Source organism: Mesoplodon densirostris, chromosome 19 (genome assembly GCF_025265405.1).
Source record: "Mesoplodon densirostris isolate mMesDen1 chromosome 19, mMesDen1 primary haplotype, whole genome shotgun sequence".
NCBI lineage: Eukaryota > Metazoa > Chordata > Mammalia > Artiodactyla > Ziphiidae > Mesoplodon > Mesoplodon densirostris.
This window is the reverse complement of record NC_082679.1, coordinates 36,815,696-36,841,561: the sequence shown is the minus strand read 5'-3', so window position 1 is coordinate 36,841,561 and position 25,866 is coordinate 36,815,696. Positions and strand designations below refer to the sequence as shown.

Below are 25,866 nucleotides of genomic sequence, written 5' to 3'. Positions count from 1 at the left end.
GAGCCCACTTGTTCCAATACGGTCAATGGTGTATCAATTAACTGCCATCAAGTAACCACCTTGCATCTGTAACAGTCTGAAAGGGAGAGCTCCTGAGTCTGGGAGTCAGATATCTGTACTGCTGTGCCTCATGCAGACAGCAGACCATGTGTCTTCTAAAAGGGGCTCTTTTAAATATCCATTAGAGGTAGTACTACTAGCGATCACACTCAGCCTTCCAACACTCTAAAAGCATTGGCAAAGGAGAATTAAATATGCATAATGCAAGCAACTTGTTCTATAAGCATTCAGTATGTCGTTATCCTTCAATAGAACTGTTCTGATGGAAATTTTTATGGTGTATAGGTCTTAGGATCTAGTATTTCTCATTTCAAAGAGTAACCTCGTTTTCTCAAACTATTATATAAAACCACAGTGCATTTAACTGATTTAGTTAAATTTAATTTCTTACTTTAAATTCTAAGAGGAGAAAAAACTCTTTGAAGGAAATCTTTGTTTAGATGGCATAAAAGTAGAGGCCTCGTTGGTAGTAGTACTGACAGTCATGACTTGTGTTATTACATACACGCTACCAGTCAAAAGTCAACTTCTTTAGGAATAATAACTATTGCTGCTTTGGCTAAAATTTGAGTCTTTCATTAGGGTAAAATTACGTCTGACATTTCATAAGGCTTAAATGCAAACAAAAATGATTAATCACATTCATAAATATGCAAACTTACATTCAAACCATGATATTAAAAAGGTATATTACATTTGAGACAGAATGGCAAAACCAGAATTTTTAATTGCCAAGAATTTTATGTAGCAAGTTTGTTCAGTAACATAATAAAATAGGCATATTACATTGGCAGAAGTGGACTTAAAGAACATAAAATATTACTTTAAAACAGGAAAACAATGGGATCACTTTCAAGAGCCTCACAGAAAGCTTGTAATTTAAAATGCTACTTTTTCATGATTAATGGGATTAATATGTGGGTTTTCTATGATAAAAATCATGGTACCTGAGTAATACATACATTCAATTGCATATGACAACCAATATTATAAAGATGTACTTTCCTAATTACTTAAGAAATTGTTTTCAGCTTATTCAATGCTTTGTCTAAATAGCTTCAGATATGTAAAAAGCAAACAAACATACTGTTTCATCCTTCATACTTAAGGATGAAACTTTTTAGTAAGCATGCATGACATATAATAAAATGGCACTTGAGGGAAATTATTGCTTAACCTAAAGGAAAAAAATATCACTGTTAAATTCTTGCCTGGGGGTTAAATTGTGGTCTTGCATTAATAAAGTAGGTTTTTGGATTCCTTAGCTTTTGGTGATAATTTGGAACCTTTCGTATTTTCCCTGTAAATATTTCAGGCAAGCTCTAAAATTTGAGAGGACACTTAATAAAATAAAACTCCCATTTAGATGATAAAATATATTAATTCTAATAATATATAAATAAAGTACATCTGATTCATTTACTGGGCAAGGGCTACATTCTAAACTACCCAACTCAAATTAAACTAAACTCTGTGGCAAACAATTTTTCTCATTAGGCAGTTAATGTTACCTTCAATAAGGCAATTCCCACATAGCCTTTGGCCATAGCTGTTGTCTTTAAAACAAAGTTCTAAATCTGTAGATCATGCAAAAGGTTATGATCTCCTTAGCAGGTGGTTAAGGAAATCTACAATAGGGATGCATGGTCAAGAGAATATGAGTTTTTAAGAAGTCTCATCTAATTAGCGGAGCTCTCCCTTCCAATCCCCCCCATGTTCAGTAATCCAAGAAACTGAAATGCAAATGGAAAAAATGAATCTGTGAAGTTAAAGGTATAAAATTCTGCAACGTTCCTCAGACTCTTCATTCTTATTTCTAGAATGGGAAGGGATTAAAGCTAACCTTATTTCTTTAGAGGAAAGTAGACGAAAAATTATTTATAATTTTAAAACTTTTTGCAGCGTTGATTAATGCTCATCAGTAAATAAGGGAGACCATTTCATTCATTTGGATATGCAAATTAACCTGGAAAATCCATAAAAACATCTTTATCGCCAATAAGCCCATCAGTATAGCAAAACATAATGTAAAAGAAAATGAATATTACTTGATAAACACATGTGAATAGAAGTATTTCAATAAGAAAATCTATCTTTTTTTTATAAAAAAGCTTTCTATTTTAAACATCATTACTCAATCACAAATAAAATACTATCAATAAATGCCTTTGAAATTTCAAGTAAAAGCCACCGCATTTTCCTTATTAAGAATGTTTGCTTTCAGTCGTCCTTTTTGTCTGAGGTACTCTCTTCATGACTTTCAGGGCTGACTTTATTACTTACGACTGAGGGAGTTGCTTGGACTTCTTCTGGTAATGAAAACACATGGCACGTCTGGAGGTCTAAGTAGGTTGTAAATATCTTAGCATATTCTGGATGCTTTAGGGCAAAACTTTTAAATTCCTCTAAAAGAGGAGAAAAAACAAAATCCAATAAATTGAGGTGAATCTTCTTTTGGCATGATGCAGATTCACATATGATCTTAATAATACAATGATTGCAAAAGTCTATTACTCAATCCCTATAAATTATACAACCACTTTGGGAGATAGTTTTTTCCATTATCTAGTCAAGTTGAAGATATGCATACTTTATTCCAGGGTAGATAAGCAAGAGAATTTGTGCATATTGTGCTCTGGGAGACATGTATGAGAATGTTCACAGCAACATTATTCATAATAGGTAAAAAATGGAAACAATTCAAACGTTTGTCAACAGTTGGAATGGCTAAGTAAATCATGGTATATTCGTGGAACAAAGTGCTACACAGCAATGAAGATGAATGAATAGCTGTGTTGTAACAATACGGATGAATCTTAAAACCATAATGTTGAATGAAAAAAGCCAGATGCAAAAGAACACATGTTGTATGAGACCATTATGTAAAGTTCAAAAACTCAGGCAAAACTAAAATATATTTAAAGATGTGTACTTTTGTGGTGAAATGCTAAAACAAAGCAGGCAGAGATTCCTTTTTAAGTCAGGTCAACAGTTCCCTCCTTTAAGACAGAGGAAGGGGTTCTATTTGGGAATAGGCACGTGGAGGTTTCTAGAGTTATTGAAAAGCTCCATTCCTTGACCTGAGTGGTAGTTACACAAGGGTTCATTTGTAAAACTTTGTTGTGCTCTATGTTTATGTTTTATGTAATTTTATTATTTTTTTGTAATAAAAAATGTTAACAAAATTTATTACCCAGGACTCTCTATTACTGGCTTTTAAAACTATTTTAACCTTTAACTCTGGTAAAGAAATAAACCATCTTGAAAAGCTGAGCCCTGACTTATGATCGGTAAGGGCAAGTAGAGTGTACAATATTCACTAATCATATCACAAGACCCCTGAGTACTAGGCCTCCTTTTATCTCAGGTGTTTGAGATTTAGGAAGTGAGGTAGAGTATAGAAGGCTTACAAAATTAACCATCAGAATTTGAACCCCAAGCCTCCGGTAACCTGGAGTTTCTGAAATATGATGCTACCCTCAAGTTTGACATTTCTCTCTCCTCTTCTGTTTGGATGGAGAAAACTTTATTGAGCTTATATAGCAAAGCGAGCCTGGTCTTTGAATCAGCTTGCTATTTGACTCTATAATAAAAGGCTTTTAACCCAATATCCTATTTCTATCCATTCACTAAAAAAAAAAATCCTCCGATAACCGAGTGTCTACTTCATGGCACATTAGACTATCTAGCAACTCTTGAAGATAAAAACAGGTCTTAGTGATGAGGAAGTCACCAGATAGAGCCCAGGTCATTCTTTGCAATTACAACATTATTTTGCATTGATAGAGTACTTTATATTTCCAAATTAAGCAAGCTATTAATTGTTCTTTCTTAACATCCAAAATAAAGATTTATCTGAATGAGTCTATTTCAGTGACGGAGATACAGAGGACGTAAGTGACTTCTAAGATACGTGGGCAGGAGTGTTGATCTACTGAAACCATGAGCTTTAATTTTAAGACTTGTGCTCTGGTCAAAAGATCAAGGCTCTCTGTCCTCTTTGAGGATGCTCGTGGCATTAAAGAGTACCTCATTTCTAGAAGTGCTGAGAGCTGGCAATAAGTAGAATTTGGGCATTAATTTGGCTAAAGGAAAACCAAGAATGAAAACAATTTAAACGATTACATTTAAATAATGTAAATGGATACATTCATGATACATGTCTATACCTATTCTTTCATAAAATCATACTTAAATACCTCAAACATTCCTGCAAAAAAAAAGTGGGCTTGCATAATATTGGGGAAAGGGAGATATTCTGTGTATTCTAAAAAGAAAAAGGTTGAACTCCAAAAAACAGAGTAGATTTCCCTAAAAACATATTAAAACTGACAGGTAAAAATATGACTACCTAAAAATAATTCTTAGTATTAGCTTCCATTGAAATAGTTATTCCAAATAGTTTTTCAAAATTTGTAGTTTGGAGTAATACAGAGTATTAACTATGCAATGAAAATGGTCAGAGAATTAGTACACATGGGGTTTATGACTCTTTTTTTTTTTTTTTTCTTTTTGCGTTATGTGGGCCTCTCACTGTTGTGGCCTCTCCCGTTGCGGAGCACAGGCTCCGGATGCGCAGGCCCAGCGGCCATGGCTCACGGGCCCAGCCGCTCTGCGGCATATGGGATCCTCCCAGACCGGGGCACGAACCCGTATCCCCTGCATCGGCAGGCGGACTCTTAACCACTGCGCCACCAGGGAGGCCCGGGGTTTATGACTCTTAAGTTTTTTTTTTTTTTTTTTTTTGCGGTACGCGGGCCTCTCACTGTTGTGGCCTCTCCCGTTGCGGAGCACAGGCTCTGGAGGCGCAGGCTCAGGGGCCATGGCTCACGGGCCCAGCCGCTCCGCGGCATGTGGGATCTTCCCGGACCGGGGCACGAACCCGTGTCCCCTGCAAAGGCAGGCGGACTCTCAACCACTGCGCCACCAGGGAAGCCCAGACTCTTAAGTTTTATATCAGTATATACTTGCCATTTTATCCTTTTTTTAAAAATGAACATAATAGATAAGTGCCCTAAGCACTTAATTACCCAAAATAGAATAAGGAGAGCCAAAATGACAGTAATTAAAAACAGAAGAGTAGGGCTTCCCTGGTGGCGCAGTGGTTGAGCGCCTGACGATGCAGGGGACACGGGTTCGTGCCCCGGTCCGGGAAGATCCCACATGCCGCAGAGCGGCTGGGCCCGTGGGCCATGGCTGCTGAGCCTGCGCGTCCGGAGCCTGTGCTCCGCAACGGGAGAGGCCACAACAGTGAGAGGCCTGAGTACCGCAAAAAAAAAAAAAAAAAAAGAATAATGAAGAGTATTGATCGAATAGGCTTGCTATAAAGAATAAATGAATTAATATATATAAAATGTGTGAAGAGTGCTTAGCATATGGTAAGTCCTCAATAATTAGCTTCTACCATTACACCACTACTACTATTATTACTATCATCATCATTGTTACTATTAATTCTATTGTTAACATATTAGTGGGGGGAACAACACTCTTGTATGAGGGTCAGTCATAGTCTGGATGTACACTGTATACCGTACAGTACACCAAATCAGGAGCCAAACTGCCTACTCACCATATGAAACAGAATCCCCCTGGGCTATTTCCTTGAAGAGACCAGAAACATCAAGGTCAGGCACTCCAAGGGAAGCCTGCAGAATGGTGGCGAACTCTTCCTCTGTTATGAAGCCATCCTCGTCAACATCAAAGAGCTGAAGGAAAAAGAAAATAAAGCCTAAGACTGAGCTCCTCCAGAGCAATGGTGGTATGTAATAATCTTAAAAAATAAACCGTTTAGTAATTCAGACATTCATTGTGCTGGGGGGCTAGGGATATATGTCCATAAGTATGGTATCTGCTGCCTTCATAATACTTATAGTTTAGTGGTAGAAAGAGATAGGATTAAAATAGGGGCTACAGGGACTTCCCTGGTGGTCCAGTGGTAAAGAATCTGCCTTATAATTCAGGGGTGTGGGTTCGATCCCTGGTCAGGGAACTGGGATCCCACGTGCCGCGGGGCAACTAGGCCCTCACGCCACAACTACTGAGCTCTCACGCCTTAACTAGAGACCCCATGCCACAAACTACAGAGCCCACGCGCCCTGGAGCCTGTGCACCACAACTAGAGAGAAGCTCGTGCGCTGCAACAAAAGATCTTGTGTGCCGCAGCCAAAAATAAATAAAATAATAAATAAATCTTAAAAAAAAATAGGGGCTACGACCATAGTAAGTACAAAAGCACATGGGAGTCCTGTGTAGAACAAGATGAATCCTACCCGGAGAGGTCAGGGAAGGCTTTATGACATTTGAGTTGGGTCTTAAAACATGAAGAGATATTCCCAGAACATACAAGGACTGGCAGGCAATTGCCTGGGGCTCAAGTCAGGAGAGAGAAAGACAAGCAAGGATCAGATCATGATGGACATATAAGGCCTCATCTACCCCTGCAGGATTATGATGGGAAGGGCTGTGGTGTGATTGCCTGTGAACTGAGGGAGCTCTCTGAGGCAAAGTGTGGAGGATGGAGAGAGGGCAGAAAGTTGAAAAGACTAGAGTCATGAAAAACAATTAAAGAGTCTGGGGTGGAGAAGCAGGAAGGGCAGGAAGAGACAATTTATAAGGAAGCAAAGACAGGACTTACATATCAATTAGAGGTCTGTAGTGATGGAAAAGAAGGAGCTAAAGATGGCTGAGGGATTCTAGCTTGGGCAAGTGGGTGAAAGTGGGTTATGTTACCAAGAGTGGGAAAACAGGTTCCCAATGAGATCAAGGGTTAGACCTGGAGAGCTTACATTTGAGTCAGAAGTACCAGGAGGAAGTTAAGATTCAGCACATCAGCTCAGGAGAGTGATGAGGCTTGAGATATGAATTCAGGTAAAGATTGAAACTACGAGTGTGTTTGAGCTTCTCTGTAGAAAGTGCACAAAGTAAGGCAGAGCCCTGGGAACAGCAAGAGTTGAGGTGTGTGCAGGGAAGAGGAACCGGCCAGAAAAACTCAGAAGCAGCAGCCAGAGAGACGGAGAAGCAGAAAGAAAGAGCATGCATCTTGGAAGCTAGGGAAGGTTTTCAGGAAAGAGGAAGAAACTCGGCCAAGCAAGAAGGTTTGCTGGATTTGGCAATTAGGAGATCCTGGCGACGGATGGTAACGGGAATCAAGCAATGAATAGAGAGGTGAGGCATGGAGGCAACAGGCATGGCTCTTCTTTTAAGAAATTATGGAATAAAGCACAGGAGATAAATAGGGTAATAGCCACATACAAAAGGAGGCTGCCTTCAGGAAGGGAGAGACAATATGTTTATAGGCAGAGGGGAAAGGGTGGGATAGACTGAAAGTCAAGCAGCAAAGCAGGGGTAACTGATAGATAATTAATATGCCATATTCATAATCCTCTCCAGGGTATTAACATTTTTTCATGATATCAACACTGACTCTTTGCAGGCACTGATCCAACATGTTCAAATCACTTTACACACTCATTTAACCCTAATAATAGTCTTATGTAAGGGAGGTGTTGTTATTAGCCCTATCTCACAGATGAGAAAGCTGAGGAACAAGGAAGCCAGGTAACTTTCCCAAGGTCACACAGCTTGTAAATGGTCCAGCTGTCGCCCAAATGCAGGCAGATATCTACAGTTCCTGATGTTAAGGTATCCACTTCTGACCAAATACACGATCAAAACCAGGCATTGGATAAGGTGTGATAATCATGAAAAGAACAATAAGCAAATACTGAATAGTGTTTTAATTGCCCACTAGGGTGGGAGGAGAAAAATATAGTTCGAAGTTGTGATTTGCTGCCCCCAGATAAGAAGGCACGGACTCCTAGTCCATTTTCTACTACTCAGCCCCTAAATGGACGATAAGATAGCTGGAAAGTGCAAAGTGAATTAGCTAGCATTTGTTTTCACAACAGTACCCCCAGGGCTCTTTATGGGCCTTGGACTTCAGTCATTAACTGCCAGGATTCAGTCACAACCTCCCCCACCCTTCTCACAAATTCTAATTTTTCTGTAAAAGTCTTCCATTCCTAAAGAATTCTCACCATCTTATCAAATCATCTAAATTTGGTGCTTTGATGGCTCTTCCTTCTGTATAAGTTTCCTTCACACATCCATTCTGGGGACTTTGACTTCCTCTCCATTTGTCATTTGTCACAACTACCCCACAAAAACCCCTCCATTTCTCTCAATTCCTCATCTCTCCCAATAGGTTCCCTATTACAGAGTTCCCCGACCTAAGGTAAATCTCATGCTCTGGGCTCTGGTAGAAGGTTTAACACCTCATTTTCCTCGGAGAATGGGGGAGTGATATCTCCCCAGTGCACGGAATGCTGTGGGACTCTGCATCAAAACATCCTGTCTTTCCTAGCAAGCACATGGTCCAAGGCCATTTGGACTCTGCCTGGAATTTGAATGATGAACAGCGTTGGAGTTTGCTCACTCTAACGGCAGTGCCCAAGGGAGATGTAGAGCAGCTCCCGCAGCTGGGACCTCTGGAGCTGCCTGCTTGGGAGTATTCCCTGGAGCCTGCTTGCTGTCCTCACAACTGATTCCTCCACGAGAGTCTATGCCTACTGCTTACAACTGAAGAATGCTGACTAATATTCTACCTCTAAAGGTCACTGTGATGATGAAATATGATCAAAGATGGGAAGTTAACTGTGAAGTGTTACCCAAATAAAAGGATGTGAATGCATTCTGTATATATACAAAATGATACTACTAAATGAAAAATAGAAGCATGCCAAAATAATTTTCAAAAACATCATACAGGGACTTCCCTGGTGGCACAGTGGTTAAGAATCTGCCTGCCAATGCAGGGGTCACTGGTTCGATCCCTGGTCCGGGAAGATCCCACATGCCGTGGAGCAACTAAGCCCGTGCGCCACAACTACTGAGCCTGCGCTCTAGAGCCCACGAGCCACAACTACTGAGCCTGCGAGCCACAACTACTGAAGCCCACATGCCTAGAACCCGTGCTCCACAACAAGAGAAGCCACCGCAGTGAGAAGCCCGTGCACTGCAATGAAGAGTAGCCCCTGCTCGACGCAACTCGAGAAAGCCCGCACACAGCAACGAAGACCCAACACAGCCAAAAAAAAAAAAAAGACACTTAAACAAAACAAAACAAAAAAACCAAAACATCATACACCCCTGAGAAGGTTAAAAAAATAACCAAAGTAAAACATGACACTTGCTTTACTGAAAAAAGAGCTAATTATAGTTTTAGGTCCTTCTTTCCTCTCCCTGTCCCCCCTCAAAACCAAGGTCTAGGCTAGAGAAAAATCTCAGGACTTCTTTAAAGACAATAATTACTATGATTAAGGGCCAAATTTTCTATCAGGTCTTTCATTGGTAAACCCAAAGTGACCACTTGCCCAGCTGACCTTATAATCACACAGACAATCTCAGAACAGAAACAGAAATGTCTGGGTTGGAATAAGTTAGCTATGTGTATAATTTTAGGTTTTATGATGAATAAGTCTATAAAAGTTTTCAGCTTGGAAAGAGTTCTGGCCCTTGCCTTGAGACCATCTGCTAAGCATCAACCTCTTAGGTTCTTTATAGGCCTAGCAGTTAACTCAGTTGAAACCAATCTGAAATAAGAAGTCAACCTGGGGACTCCTCTGTCAAGGATAGAACACATGGAAATTCGTGAGGCTATCCCAGGTGGCCTCTAAGATGTGAGAAAGGACTCTGGGAGGAAGAGGGTCTTTCTAGATGATAGAGGGGAAAACATTTGTTGAGGACACAGTGGGGTATTCTTCTCAGAGAAAATCAGGAAGAAATGAGAGTAGGAAAGAGGCATGGGGAAGGTCCTCAGCTGTTATGGTGGATGAAGCAGAGACTCAAAGAGCTGTACGATAAGATTCCACATACACAGCTTGGTAAGTGAGATCAAGTTTTTGTTTTACTTGAGAGCAGATCATGTAAGATTAGAATATGGAAGGGAACATCCCATTCAAATACTAATTAGATAAAGCACGTTTCATCTCCAAAGAACCAAAACACACTTTGGGAATGTATTCTTCCCTCTCCTTTTTGCATATATAAGTGATAAAATGGAATCTGAGTTCTCATAATTCAAACTTCCATTAAGTTTTGCTAGGGATGGGGGACATGGATTTTATTCATCTGCCCCTCAACCTCCCATACTGCTGTGACAATATATGTGATATACAGGAAAACACATAGGGTGGAAACTTGAGACATTTATGATGGTATTCACCTGACACCACCACAACAAAATAAACTCCATCGGGAAAAGATCACCTAAAATATCTCTGACATACAGAGTGAGAAAATAAGGGTGGATCAGAACTTTCTGCCTGGTGAACTGGGATGACTATAGACAGGTGGCGTTTATTTATAAACCTCACTTTGGGGCTCCAAAATGGGGAGGCTGAAAAGAAATAATTTTTAAACTAATTTATGAAATCACCTGCTCTTCAATTTTAATGCTGTTAACTAGGCTGCTTCCAAAGACTTTCTTTTTGCTTAAATGGATGCTTGTCTTTTCTTTATTCTCGGTAGCGATTGTCTTAATCACATTGCCCTCGTGTACATGTCACAGCAGATCTATAAACACTCGTAATAGATGCACTGATTTTCAGATAATACACTTAGAGTCAACACTTGTTTACGAGACAGACCAAGATGATTTCAGTGTGGCTGACAGTACCTTAAATGCCACCTGGATGATCTCCTCTGTGTTGGCAGGGTTGCACAGGACAGCCAGGCCAATTACATACTCTCGGAAGTCGACACTGCCATCATGGTTCTGTGAAAGGATGGGAGAAATCAGTTAGCAGGGCCACTGGTTGAATGACTATTAATCACAGCCCACAAGGCGAAATTCAGACATGCCACGGAGCTCAGCCTCGTCATGCACTGAGCCAATTTGGAAAAAAGTTCGCACTGAGATAGAACAGCTAGTGAGTGGCCCACCCATACCCAACTCAGAAGGAAGAAAAATATATTCCTGCTGAGTGATCAGTATAAACATTTTATCACTGAGGCTCATTTAGAGTGGCTCTACGGCACTCATTGTGGGTTCTTTTTTTTTTTTTTTTTTTTTTTTTGCGGTACATGGGCCTCTCACCGCTGCGGCCTCTCCCGTCGCAGAGCACAAGCTCCAGACGCACAGGCTCAGCGGCCATGGCTCACGGTCCCAGCCGCTCCGCGGCATGCGGGATCCCCCCAGACCGGGGCACGAACCCGTGTCCGCTGCACTGGCAGGCGGACTCCCAACCACTGCGCCACCAGGGAAGCCCCATTGTGGGTTCTTGAGCTCAGCCTTGATGGGAGCCTCTCTGGGAAGCAGGATGGGGGATTTCATCCTAGGTGGGACTGAAGCCTTCATTCCACCATCGATGGTGGGCCTGCCGTGATGGCCAACACCAGTGGGTCACTAAGAGACTTTCTCCATGTAGGAGATAGAAGGGAAAGGAAAGGGGCAAATTGAGGCAATAATCACAGCTACATTCTTTCTTCTTTCTGTGCTTACTCTGCAATAAAGCAGGAGAAAGTAAGCAAACCCGAGCAACTTCAAGGGCCCCTTAGTGATATCGGACCCTGGAAGATCCTGCACTTCTTTTTTTTTTTTTTGCGGTACGCGGGCCTCTCACTGTTGTGGCCTCTCCCGTTGTGGAGCACAGGCTCTGGACGCGCAGGCTCAGCAGCCATGGCTCACGGGCCCAGCTGCTCCGCGCCATGTGGGATCTTCCCGGACCAGGACACGAACCCGTGTCCCCTGCATCGACAGGTGGACTCTCAACCACTGCGCCACCAGGGAAGCCCGATCCTGCACTTCTAAGCCTTGGAAACTAAACAATTCGTATGATGTTTATATCTATACACTTCAGCAGGTATTTCTTGATGGTATTATAAAAGAAGGGGTTGATAATTCTAATCCATGCTGACCGAATACAGAGTTTTTCCTACACATGAACTACTCACATAGATGGGAACACTGAGAAGATGAAATGGGGAGAAAGGAGAGAAAGCTTAAGGAAGAGAGGAAGAAAGGGAGAGAGAGGCAAGGCAGAGAAGGAGGGAGGATGGAAGGAAGAGATAGAAGAGAGAGAACAAGAAGGAAAGGGGAAGAGGAGAAAGGAAAAGTGAGATGGAGAGTGGAAGAGAAAGATGGAGGGGGAAAGAGAGGAGGAGGAGGGAGAAAGGAAGAGAACAATGAGCACAATGATTATGATCCCAGCTGTGGAATCATTTTGGCAGCAAGATCTTCATGTTGCCAGATAAACTATGAACTAGTAACAACAAAGCTAAGTGTGATACTTGATAGGTTAGCAGATGTTTGGCACTGATAAGAGCGCAATCTTTAACTGTGACTAAGTGTCTACATTTCAACCATCAAGAGTTCCTCTAGGGCAGGGATTGCCTTCCTCTGTGCAGTGTATTCCCATTGCCTAGCACACACAGGTAGGTGCTAAAAACGATGTTACCTTTTCCTCACCTACCCTTACCTACTATTGATACTTTGGGTTCACCTTAAGACACTTAGGCAGTGTTTTTCACTGGGGTTTCATAGATGAGCTTGAAAGGGAAGGCTGTGAAGCCCCGAAAGGGTGTGCCTTTATTTTGTTTTTTTGTTTTTGGCCGAGCCACAGGGCACGCGGGATCTTAGTTCCCTGACCAGGGATCGAACCTGTGCCCCCTGCAATGGAAGCGTGGTGTCTTAACCCCTGACCAGGGATCGAACCCATGTCCCGTAGAGTGGAAGTGTGGAGTCTTAAACCCTGGACCGGCAGGGAAGTCCCAGCCCTATTTATATGTACATTTTTCTAGGGAAAAAAAATCTTGTAGCTTTCCTCAGCTTCTCAAAGCAACCAAGACTCACTGTCACCATACTACTTTATCTTGCTGCAGGGTGGGAGCTAAAAAGGAATAATTTACCTTCACTTTCTCATCGGAGAAGGTAGAAACAGAGGATTCAAGATTTCCCTAAAGTAACAGGGTTTCTTCCTAGGATTTAAAATTCAGGTCATCCGACTTCAATTTTGTCTGATTACCAGCCTCTAAGACAGCTGTTTTCTGCCTTTCCTTTAATCGACTTTATTGAGGTATCAATTACAGTCAATAAAAAGCATCCATTTTAAGTGTACAGTTTGATGTTCTTTGAAAAAATGCAGACACCAGGGTAACCACCATCACAATTGATGGCTATGATATTTTCATGACCCCAGAAGTTTCAGAGAAGGTAGAGTTTTTAAGGGACATAATTTTCCTTGTGCCACTAACGTTTAATTTTCTTCTGTACTATGGAGGGCTGTTGTTCATTAGGCCTTAGAGGCTGAACAGCTTATTGTACCGTGAATATATGCTCAATAAAGGTAAATTTATTCTGCAATTGGTTTTCTCCACTAAGCAACATAGAAGTCTTGAATAGAAGTTCTGAAGTATAATGAACTGGTTTGCAGGGCAGAAATAGAGACACAGATGTAGAGAACAAATGTATGGACACCAAGGGGGGAAAATGGTGGGGAGGTGGGTGGTGGTGGTGGTGTGATGAATTGGGAGATTAGGATTGACATTTATACACTAATATGTATAAAATGGATAACTAATAAGAACCTGCTGTATAAAAAAAATAAAATTCTAAAATTCAAAAAAAAGAAGTTCTGAAGTATAGATATAAGAATGACCTATGAATATATTCAATATCCTGTGATAAACCATAATGGAAAAGAATATGAAAATAAGTATATATATGTATAACTGAATCACTCTGCTGTACAGTGGAAATTAACACAACATTGTAAGTCAACTATACTTGAATTAAATAAATTTTAAAAAAAGAATGATCTATGGACATTGAAGATATGGTCATAGGTAGTATGACTGGAAATACGCCTTTGATTTATTGTGAGGCATCCAATTTTTATCTATATTACTGGACCCTATGTATAATACAGGTCAAGCATTATAGCTTATTTTTCAGATGGAGAAAGACAAATGTAAAAGACCCTTAGTATTACTGCTATTCACGAATAAAGGTAATATTCTGGACCCCTGGTTTTCTTTAACAGTTTTATATGAGTGGCTTTGACCGACAAAAGAATATTAAAGCAGACTCTTGATAATCAATCACATGAGAAACTACATGTAAGTTTTCATCCTAGTAATGTGAAGGGAAAAAGGCAGCATAGAAATTATTCTGAGAGATTTCATTATAGGACTAATAAAATAATACATTTTAATGTTCCGATTTCAGAATAATAAAATTTAGAACTGGAAGGAATCTTAGAAATCATCCATTCAACTTCTTCATTTTTACTAATGAAAAATTGAGGTGTAAGTTTTACTTGAGATCACAAAACTCACTATTGCCATAATGACAATTAACATTTAGGTAATCTGACTCCCAATCATTCAAATTAAAGCAGGCAAGTTGACAAAATATATTCAAAAACAGATAATAAAAAAGTATACAGCAAAATACACTCCTTTAATTTTTCAAATTCAAATCAGTCCCATGGTAAAAAATTATTCCTCAAAGCTGTGGTTCTTTCCTTTAAAAACCAATGGAACTCCTCAGGAAGAGTATTATTCAAATTCAATAAATTCTCAGTTATCCAGGAGAGTCAGGGAAGAGGTATTCTGTTCACCTCAATATTCTTATTAAGAGCATATTTCTACCCACCTGCATAATTGTATTATCAATTTTCTAGGAATTAAATTGTTTTAATCCACTTAGCATTAAAAATAGACATTTAAAAAGAAGTAATTCTGAAAGCACTTCAAAATTAATAGGTACATTAAGTATCAGTGCCCTGCAGGTGCCTCAGCAAATATTTTTTAAGGCCTGACTATGGGTTAGTTGTGCAATATTACTGATGAAATTTCTGATTGAAGTTGATACATAAATCAACTTTTAAATCACATGCACTATTATTCAAAAAATATTTTAAAAGTGACCTTTAAGATGATATACAAATTTTGAATGATTTTGGACATTTGCTGTTCTTAGGTACAGAACACACAGTTCTTTTTCCTGCTATTATAGCTTACAGAATTCAGTGTATTATATCACGACTAAGGTGTTTTTCAAAATCATATGGGATATTTTGAAATTTAAAAACGTAGATGTATAATTTCACATTTAAACAAAATCATAATTATTTTCAACTTACTACATTGATTGTATTGCTTTTAGAAATTTGAAAATGAGATGGAGTTATATTAATGAGAGCCCTTCATCTTAGGCTATCAGTAGTCTTCCATGTAGAAAAGGCAACATTTGAAAAAAATTATCAGGTAAATACTCCCTCTTACACTGAAGATGTGCCTTTAAAACACCAACTACAACAAACAAACAAACAACAACAAAAAAAACCATTGGATGGAAATTAAGAAATTCAATCACTTGTTAGGCTATTGGTTCTACACAATGCCAAAAGTTTGTTTACTTGGAAAAATCCAGACTTCGGACTAAATTTTCTGGGATCCACTCTAGTGCCTGGGGTTATTTGTCTAATTTTACACAAATTCAGAAAACAACAAAAGAGAAACTTAGGTAACTTCAGGATGTTTTGCCCTGTGCATGCAGGAAGAGAATCATCAAAGTAGGTAATCCCTTAACTTGAAGAGCAAGAGAAATACTTAATACCACCCCTAGTGTGAGATAATTGTCTTAACTTTCATAAAACATTTAAAATGAAGTGAGGCGAGAAAAGTGGGGCTACATTTTCTTTTCCCCAACCATCATGTGGAAAGGTTAAATTATAAACTTAATATTCTGAGACCTTAAAAGGCATCTTGGCAGATTTCCCCTTTCCTGGCTATATTACTACAGCCATGCCTAACATACTAGTGGCCGTATTCTAAAACAGGGATCCTGATATTAATGTGTGGTTGCTGGCAGCAGCCTCATTCTAATATAACCACACCTGTTTTAAGTAGCTTCCCAGACCAAGTTTAAATTACAAGTCCCTTGAGGAAAGCGGATGTGATCTCTGGGCTTGGCTCAATTCAGAATTACACGCATGTGGTATTTCATAAATATTATATGATGGTGATAATGGTGTCCACAGAGGCCAAGTGCCAACCTCTCCTATTTTCACTGGGGATTTCTAACAGGCAGCTGAGGGCTGTTAACAGGCCAGTTACATCATTTCAACAGTTACAGTTTTCCTCTAAATTAGTCAAAAAGGAAGGATTTATCTCCAAACTCAGGATGATCCTCCAAAGTAGATTGGGAGAGAGGGAATGCATTAAAAACCAGAGAAGCAGTAGGGGTAGAAACCAATTAAATAGGCAGATGAACAGAGCACTTGAAAATGCAGCCTCTCTAGCTGAGTCTACTGGCCGGGGATTCCTGGATTCTGTTTGCCCCGTTATCACCACCTGAATCAAAATGAAAAAGCCAAACCAAGGGCCATTCACAAGAAAGGCACAACTACCCCTGCTTTTTGGGTAGCAGTTTCTCCACACTCCTATCTTCTTTTTTTTGGAAGCTGGCAACACTGACTCCTGTGGGGACCTCAGTTTTCAGCTGAGACTAATATGAAAAATACAGTGAAGACAGCCTAACCTTAAAGCTGTGGCTGTCAACCTTGGTTGCTCATCAGAATCACCTGGGGAGCTTTAAAAAATACTCATCTCTGAGCCCCACCTCTAAAGATTTTTATTTAACTCATGTGGAGTGGGACTCAGCGCAAGAGTTCTCCAGGTGATTCTAAATTGCAGTCAGGGCTGAGAACCACTGCAATAAAGACTCAGCAACATTTATATATATTTATACATCTCTCTATCGCTTTAGATACCAAATAACGGGTTATGATTTGTGTACATTTTCGTTGTCTACTTTTTTTCCTGTCTGCAGTTTTCAAACAAATGAAAGAATATTCTTTGCTCTGAGGCAGGGCAAGACATGACAAGAGCTGGCTAACATCAGCAGGGCGTGCCTGAGTTTGAAGTACATGTAAGAGTGATCACTTTGATTCATTAAGGCAACCAGAGACATTTCAACTATAAGTACACTCTTTCATTCCCCAATGCCCTGATCCTTTTTACAATTATATCAAAACAAAACTGTTACATGCTTATTTTACTAGAGAAACGAGACTAAAGAATTCTAGAGTTTAGATAGTTGTTCCACCATTAAAAAAATGCTACCTTTTATAAAACTGCTTAATTTCACATTTCTGAACCTGTTTCTATACAGTTAAGCAGGTTTCCAGGAAAACACTTTTTAAAAAAAAATGTAATAGAAAGACCAGATGTGAATTAAGAGAAAAACAGATTTTGAATTTCCTGCCTCCTCACCTTTTTTAAAGGAAAAAAATATATCTCCTGAGAGCTTTCTTGATTTATTCCAGGATATTTTTCAAAATTTCATTCTTAACAATAACAACAACAGCTTTCCTGCTCTTTGAAATTCATTCACCAAATAAGAAATGACCTATTAAAATCTACTCCATTAGAGCCTGCCTTGCACTCCCATCACATATATGTCCATATAAATCCCGTGTCTCAAAGAGCCGACATACAAACCACTCAGGACATTTTTCATGAAAAATCTGTTTAATTAAGCAGTAAAGGGCAGCACAAGTTCAGAAATAGGTCGGGTTATGAAAGAACTCGGCAGAAAATGACAGCTTTGGATGGGGTAACCGCAACCGTGCAGAGAGCATGGCTAAGCTTCCAGCACTCCTGTCCCCCGGGGTAGTCCCGACTTAGTGCCCACTTTAGGAATACATGGTCAGCTGCAGCCATTCTTGGATAGACACCTGAATCAGGCCATCCACATCTCTATCCAGGGATTTGGGTGCACGAAACATGGCATCCAGGCGAACCAGGCAGCTGATGAAGTTGTTAAAATCCATACTTCTGGGCTTCCCTGGTGGCACAGTGGTTAAGAATCTGCCTGCCAATGCAGGGGACGGGGGTGCAATCCCTGGTCCGGGAAGATCCCACATGCCACGGAGCGACTAAGCCCGTGTGCCACAACTACTGAGCCTATGCTCTAGAGCCTGTGAGCCACAACTACTGAGCACGTGTGCCACAACTACTGAAGCCCAGGCGCCTAGAGCCCATGCTCCCAACAAGAGACACCACCACAATGAGAAGCCCGTGCACCGCAACGAAGAGTAGCCCCTGCTCGCGGCAACTAAAGAAAGCCCGCACGGAGCAGCGAAGACCCAATGCAGCCAAAAATAAATAAGTAAAAATAAAATAAATTTTTTTAAAAATCCATACTTCCATCCTCATCGGCATATCGGCGGACAATCATTTGGTAAAATTATTCCTTTAGCTGGAAGCCTGCTGCCTGCAGAGCCCCCCGCAGCTGAGAACTTCCCAGAGACCCAGAATGGTCCCTGTCATATTGCTTATAAACACGCTGCCATTTCTTGATGTTTCTCCAGAGATACTTAAATTCTTCGAAGCCCAGCTTTCCAGTTGTGTCACTGTCCATGATGGACACGATGCTCCGGCAGGTGTCAAGACTAAAGCCGTCAGACTTCAGATCCTTGTGCTTAGACAGGACTTTGTTGAGAATATTCATTAGGTGAGTGGCACCCACCTCCATGTCTGGTCCAGCCAGTTGTGCAAATTGTTGCCGAAACCGCCTAACTTCCTCACTTCCTCCACGTTGGTGAAATGCTGCTCAGTGGGTGGTGGTTCCGGGGTATACTGAGCAGCTGCAGCCTCACTGATAAAATTCACAATTCCTCCAACTATCCCTCCAATATTTCCTGCTCCTCTTCTTTTCTGACCGCCTCCTCCAAGAAGGTCTCCAAGAGCTTGTCCAAGACCTCGATCTTGATCTGCTCCTTCCAATAGAGCCTTTGCAAGAAACATGCTTTTGGTTTACCGAAAGGGTAAAGGGTAAAGGCTGCTGAAATCTTGGAGGTGGTATGAGAAAGATGAAATGGAGTCTAAGTAGTTTACATGGGGAAGAACTGGCTTTTCTGTACTTGCTTGCACTGTACCACACCCCGGGTGCACCTCCTACCCTAGTTGCCTGAATTCCACTAGGCCCTAGCACCTGCCATTTTTCAGAGGGCGTTAATAAAACACTCTTAAGTTATAGTATGTCTGACAAATTAGAAGAAATCATATTTTTAAGTGTAATATATTAAACTATACATTTCTATATGCTGTTAACTATTTTTAGTTCTCTTTCTCAGCACCTGAAAGATGACGTGGAGTTTCCTAACAGGAGAAGGTAAATGACTCAAGGTTATCAAGAATTTCTTTTCTAAGGAATGTTTATTGTTAGGGTACAATTGAAGAATTCTGGGGCACTGGAAAAATATTTACCTAATTCTCTTCCTTTAGCAAAGATCTGCAGCATCCAACGTTCTTAAGAAAAACTTAGAAGGGGGATTTTTTAAATGCAGGGTCCCCAGGTCCCATCCTCAGAGATTCTGATTCTGTATAGTCTGCTGTGGGGCTCATGATTTACGATTTTGGAATCTTTTGGAAGTGTAACATTCACATAGAAAACTGTACAAATCACAAATATATAGCTCAAAGAATTTCACAAAATGTATATACCCATGTCATAACACTCTGATCAAGAAATAGAACATCATCAGGACCCCTGAAGCCTCTTCATGCTTCTTTCCAGCTATTCTCCTCTCCCAAGGGTAACTAACCATTGTCCTGACATCTAACACCACAGATTCATTTTTGTACCTTAAATAAATGGAATCATATAGCATATACATTTTTGTATCTTGTTTTTAAATTTTTAATTAAAAAATTTTAAAATTGTGGTAAAATACATGTAATGTGCAATTTACCATTTTAACCATCTTTTTAAAAATATTTATTTATTTATTTGGTTGCACTGAGTCTTAGTTGCGGCAGGTGGCTCCCTAGTTAGTTGCGGCAGGCGGCTCCCTAGTTAGGCTCCTTAGTTGTGGCACATGGACTCTTTAATTGCGGCTCGTGGGCTCCTTAGTTGTGGCAGGTGAACTCTTAGTTGTGGCACGCATGTGGGATCTAGTTCCCTGACCAGGGATCGAACCTGGGCCCCCTGCACAGGGAGCGCAGGGTCTTAACCACTGCACCACCAGGGAAGTCCCCCATTTTAACCATTTTTAAGTGTACAGTTCAGTGACATTAAGTATGTTCACATTGTTGTGCAACTATCACCACCATCCATCTCCAAGAATTTTTTCTTCTTGCAAAACTGAGACTCTGTCCCCATTAAACATTCCTTCCTCCCCTTAGGCCCTGGCAACCACCCTTCTACTTCATGTCTGTATGAATTTAACTGTTTTAGGTACCTCATATAAATGGAATCATACAGTATTTGTCCTTTTGTGACTGGCTAATTTCACTTAGCATAATGTCTTCAAGGTTCATCCATGATGTAGGATGTGTCAGAATTTATTTCCTTTTTAAAGCTAAGTAATCTTCCACTGTATGTATATAACATTTTTTTTTAAATCCATTCATCCATTGGTGGATGCTTGGGTTGCTTCCACCTTTTGGCTTTTGTGAATAATGCTGCTACGAACATGGGGGTACAAATATTTCTTCAAGTTCCTACTTTCAAATCTTTTGGTTATATACCCAGAAGCAGAATTGCTGGATAAAATGGTAATTCTGTTTTTAATTTTTTAAAGAACAACCATACTATTTTCCACAGTGGCTATACTATTTTACATTCCCACCAACAGTGTACAAGGGTTCCAATTTCTCCACAGCCTTGTCAACACTTGTTATTTTCTGGGTGGTTGTTTGTTTGTTTGTTTTTTGACAATAGCCATCCTAATGGGTGTGACAGGATATCTTATAGGGGTTTTAATTTGCATTTTCCTAATGATTAGTGATGTTGAGCATCTTTTCATATACCTGTTGGTCACTTGTATATCAATAAATGTTATGCAAGCCCTTTGCCCATTTTTTGATAGGGTTGTTTGTTTTTTTTGTTGTTATTTCGTAGCTCCTTCTACATTCTGGATATTAACCCCTCATCAGTTACATGATTGGCAAATATTTTCTTCCATTCCATGAGTTGCCTCTCCACTCTGTTGATAGTGTCCTTCAATGCACAAAAGTTTTAAATTTTGATGTAGTTCAATTTATCTAATTTTTCTTTTATTACTTGTGCTTCTGGTGTCATACCCAAAAAATCAACAAGAAATCCACCGTCACAAAGCTTTTCTCCTATGTTTTTGTCTAACACAAAACATAATAGTTTTAGCTCTTATGCTTAGGTCTTTGACCCATTTTGAGTTAATTTTTATATATGGCATAAGGTAAGAGTCCACTTCATTCTTCTGCATGTGGTTATCCAGTTTTCTCAGCACCATTTGTTGAAAAGACTGTTCTTTCCCCATTGAATGGTCTTGGCACCCTTATCGAAAATCATTTGTATGTACACACACAGGTTTATTTCTGGGCTCTCTATTCTATTCCATTGGTTCATATGTCTGTCTTTATGCCAGTACCACACTATTTGGATTACTGTAGCTTTGTAGTAAGTTGTGAAATCAGGAAGTATAAGACTTCCACTTTGTTCTCGTGCAAGACTATTTTGTCTATTCAGCATCCTTTGAGATTCCATATGAATTTTAGGATGGATTTTCTGACTTCTGTAAAAAGAAATGTTGTCGGGATTTTGATAGGGATTGCACGGACTCTGTAGACCACTTTGGGTAGTATTGACTTCTTAACAATATTAAGAATTCCAATCCATGAACACAGGATGTCTTTCCATTTATTTGCATCTTTTTAAATTTCTTTGAACAACACTTTGTAGTTTCCAGTGTACAAGTCTTCTACCTCCTTGGTTGTTTATTCCTATTTTATTCTTTATCCTATATTTATTCTTTTTAATGCTGCTGTAAACAGAGTTGCTTTCTTAATTTCTTTTTCATATTGTTTATTGTTAGTATATAGAAACACAACTAAGTTTTTTTTTTTAAATAAATTTATTTATTTTTGGCTGCATTGGGTCTTCGGTGCGGTGCACAGGCTTCTCACTGCAGTGGCTTCTCTTGTTGCAGAGCACGGGCTCTAAGCACACGGGCTTCAGTAGTTGTGGCAGGCGGGCTCTAGAGTGCAGGGTCAGTAATTGCATTGCACAGGCTTAGTTGCTCCATGGCATGTTGGATCTTCTTGGACCAGTGATCAAACCTGTATCCCCTGCATTGGTAGGCAGATCCATTCATTCATTCATTCATTCATTCATTCATTTATTTATGGCTGCATTGGGTCTTCGATGCTGCATGCGGGCTTTCTCTAGTTGTGGTGATCAGGGGCTACTCTTTGTTGCGGTGCACGAGTTTCTCATTGTGGTGGCTTCTCTTGTTGTGGAGCATGGGCTCTAGGCTCGTGGGCTTCAGTAGTTGTGGCATGCGGGCTTCAGTAGTTGTGGCTTGCGGACTCTAGAGCGTAGGCTCAGTAGTTGTGGCGCACGGACTTAGTTGCTCTGCGGCATGTGGGATCTTCCCGGACCAGGGATTGAACCCATGTCCCCTGCATTGGCAGGCAGATTCTTAACCACTGTGCCACCAGGGAAGTCCCCACAACTAAGTTTTGTGTGTGGATTTGTATCCTGCAACTCTGCTGAATTAGTTTATTAGTTCTAAGAATTGTGTGTGTGTGTGTTGTCTGCAGGATTTTTTTACATATAAGATCATGTATTCTGTGAGCAGAGATAATTTTTCTTCTTCCTTTCCAGCTCATATTCCTTTCATTTCTTTTCTTGCCTAACTGTTTGGCTAGGGCTTCCAGTACTATGCTGAACAGGAGTAGTGAAAGCAGGCATCCTTTTGTGTTCCTAATCTTAGAGGAAAGGTTTTCAGGCTCAAACCATTGAGTATGATGTTGGCTGTGGGCTTTTCATATATGGTTTTTATTATGTTGAAGTACTTTTCTTCTATTCCTAGTTTGTTAAGTGTTTTTATCTGAAAGGGTGTTGAATTTTGTCAAATGCTTTTTCTGGATCGATTGAGGTAACTGTGTTTTTTCCCCCTTCATTCTGTTAATGTGGTTTATTACATTGATTGATTTTCATATGTTGAACCACCCTTGCGTTCAAGGAATAAATCCCACTTAGTCATGATGTAAAATCCTCTTTATGTGTTGTTGAATTCTGTTTGCTAGTATTTTGTTCAGAATTGTTGCATCAATATTCATATGGGGGACTTCCCTGGTGGTGCAGTAGTTAAGAATCTGCCTTCCAATGCAAGGAAGATGGGTTCGATCCCTGGTCAGGGAACTAGATCCCACATGCATGCCACAACTAAGGAGCCCATGAGCCCCAAGTAAGGAGCACATGTGCTGCAATTAAGTAGCACACGTGCTGCAACTAAAGGAGCTGGTGAGCCGCAAGTAAGGAGCCTGCCTGCTGCAACTAAGACCAAAATAAATAAATAAATAAAACAATTCATATAGGACATTGGTCCGTAGTTTTCTTTTCATGTACCGTTGACACTTGAACAATACGGGTTTGAACTATGTGCCTCCAGTTCTACTAGGATTTTATTCAATAAATACATACTACAGTACTACACTTGAGCTTGGTTGAATCTGTGGATGCAGAATCATGGATACAAAGGGCCGACTATAAAGTTATACAGAGATTTTCGACTGCACGGGGTTTGGTTCCCCTAACCCCTGTGTTGTTCAAGGGTCAACTGTACTATCTTTTTCTGACCTTGGTATCAGGATAATGTTGGCCTCATAGAATGAGTTGGGAAGTATTCCCTCCTCTTCAATTTTTGGGAAGAGTTTGAGAAGGATTAGTGTTAACTCTTCTTTAAACATTTGGTAGAATTCACAAGTGAAGCCATCTGGTCCTGGGATTTTCTTTGTTGGGAGGTTTTTAAAAAATTACTCATTCAATCTCCTTACTAGTTAGGTCTGTTCATATTTTCTCTTTCTTCATGATTCAGTCCTGGTAAGTTGTACATTTCTAGGAATTTGTCCATTACATCTAGGTTAACCAATTTGTTGATATACAGTTGCTCATAGTACTGTTTTATAATACTTTTTATTTCTGTAAATTTGGTAGTACTGTCCTCTCTTTTCTGATTTTGTGTGTCTGGATTCTCTTTGCTCAAAATTACATTTGTGAGATTTTATATTTTTAATAAGTATCTTCAGAAGTCAGTCTATGACAGATAGTCCCAGATAATACTTTGAGAAACCTCACCCTTGATACTAGGTAGAGTCAGGGTACAAGCCCTTCAGCAGTCTTTGGAAGTTCTATTGGTAAACTCAGGGAAAAGTGGCCAGGACATAACTAAATCCTTATATCACTCAGCATTTTGGACCTTAATTTTAATCTGCAAACTGATGATAATAGTATCTCCCCTGCCTACTTCATAAAGATTCCATTTCTTTTATTATGTTTCAGGACTTGGACTCAATGTTTAGGGGAGAAAGATGAAAACATCAGGATTGCTGTCCTCAAGGATCAAAGAGACCCACAGAAAACTAGGTGTTGTAACTATAATCTGAGGTCTATTTTCACATTTCTACTATTAATACTAAACTATTACATTTGTATAGAATATTCTTTGGTATATCAATTTCATAGAATTTCCCTGAAAGACATAAAAGCATTTGAAATAAGGAAAGAAAAACTCAGAGAAGTTAAGCTACTTATAAAAGGTCACACAGCTAATATATTGTATAGGATTATCAAACCAATATGGGTGTCCAAAAGGGGAACAATAAGTTCTGCTGAGGAAAGGAAAGGAGAACATTTACCTACAGAAGAGGTAATGTGTAGGCCTGACTATAGGCTAAGTCAGAGTTCTCCAAAAAGACAAGATACATATATATATATATATATATATATATATATATATATATATATATATATAAAGGGGTGGTGTAGTGAAAAGATAGAGGAACTAAAGCATGTGTGGTATTCAAGACATAATGAGTAGTCCAGTGTGATGAGAGTTTACTGCTGAGAATGATGGGAGATAAAGGCAACTCAATAGAAGAGAATGAAATTGGAAAGGACTCTGAACTGCCATGTGACAGAGTCTATCTCACAGGTTACTCTGGAAACTACTAAGGCTCAAATATGAAGTCAAAAGGAGATTAAATGTAAAATTACTTTATAAACTGTACAATTCTAGAATTAAATAATGATTATTCTAGCTATTATTCGGGAGAGAATCGTAGCTGGGAGACACTGCTCTGTAGGTAGGACATGAGAGCAATGTCTCCTGCCACACTTAGTGGTTTATAGAAAACTCTCCATCAACTGGTTTTATGGCACAATGACTCCAATAACTGGTCTCAGGGGCACCGTGAAACAGTCTCTGTAAACACCAAAGGCCAAATGTCTTCCTTTACCACACTGAAGAAGCACCACAGAAGGACTTTCTTCCCTTTAGGGGATCACAAGGGGCCATCTGGCCTCAGATAGATTTAAATCCATTCATATAAGCTTCTGAGGAAATTACATGGGCTTTGTTTTTATAATATTGCAAATTAACTTGACAGCATCCATTGTCATATAAAATGTGCCTCCTTATGACCATCTGAAGTGTTTTTCGCTGAAGTTTAAATCCAATTCCTCTCATTTATTTTCTGCTAAGATGGAAAGCATTTGGCTAACAGTTTCTCATAAGCCATCATAGAATAAAAGACTGTTATTAGATTAACAAACCTTTTCTTCTCTGGACTATTTAATCCCCTAAGGCTATTTATTAGAACATTAATAGGAACTTTGGTTGTTGTCTGGGGCAACTCTACTGTGCAGCTCTGGAGAAAAAGAGTAGGGGAAGAGGCCATATTCAATGGAAAATTTAACCTCAATTTGAGGGGGAAGAGTTATTGAACTTAAAAAGTTAGGGCTTCCCTGGT

At 39.7% G+C, this 25,866-nt stretch overlaps 2 protein-coding genes across 2 annotated transcripts in view; both read right to left on the bottom strand.

Moving 5' to 3' along the window:
* Positions 1 to 800: 800 nt before the first annotated feature.
* LPCAT2 (lysophosphatidylcholine acyltransferase 2) overlaps positions 801 to 25,866 on the bottom strand; it is a 64,763-nt gene continuing 39,697 nt past the window's right edge. Inside the window, exons 12-14 of the mRNA XM_060083718.1 lie at positions 10,739 to 10,837; positions 5,633 to 5,768; positions 801 to 2,465 (exon numbers count right to left, since the gene is read on the bottom strand). Coding sequence (XP_059939701.1) covers positions 2,281 to 2,465; positions 5,633 to 5,768; positions 10,739 to 10,837 — 420 coding nt within the window. The 3' untranslated portion in view covers positions 801 to 2,280. The remainder of the gene's footprint in view (positions 2,466 to 5,632; positions 5,769 to 10,738; positions 10,838 to 25,866) is intronic.
* On the bottom strand, positions 17,763 to 18,876 carry CAPNS2 (calpain small subunit 2). The gene is given in 3 exon segments (XM_060084751.1): positions 17,763 to 17,914; positions 18,274 to 18,660; positions 18,663 to 18,876. Coding segments are annotated over 3 exon segments (753 nt in total).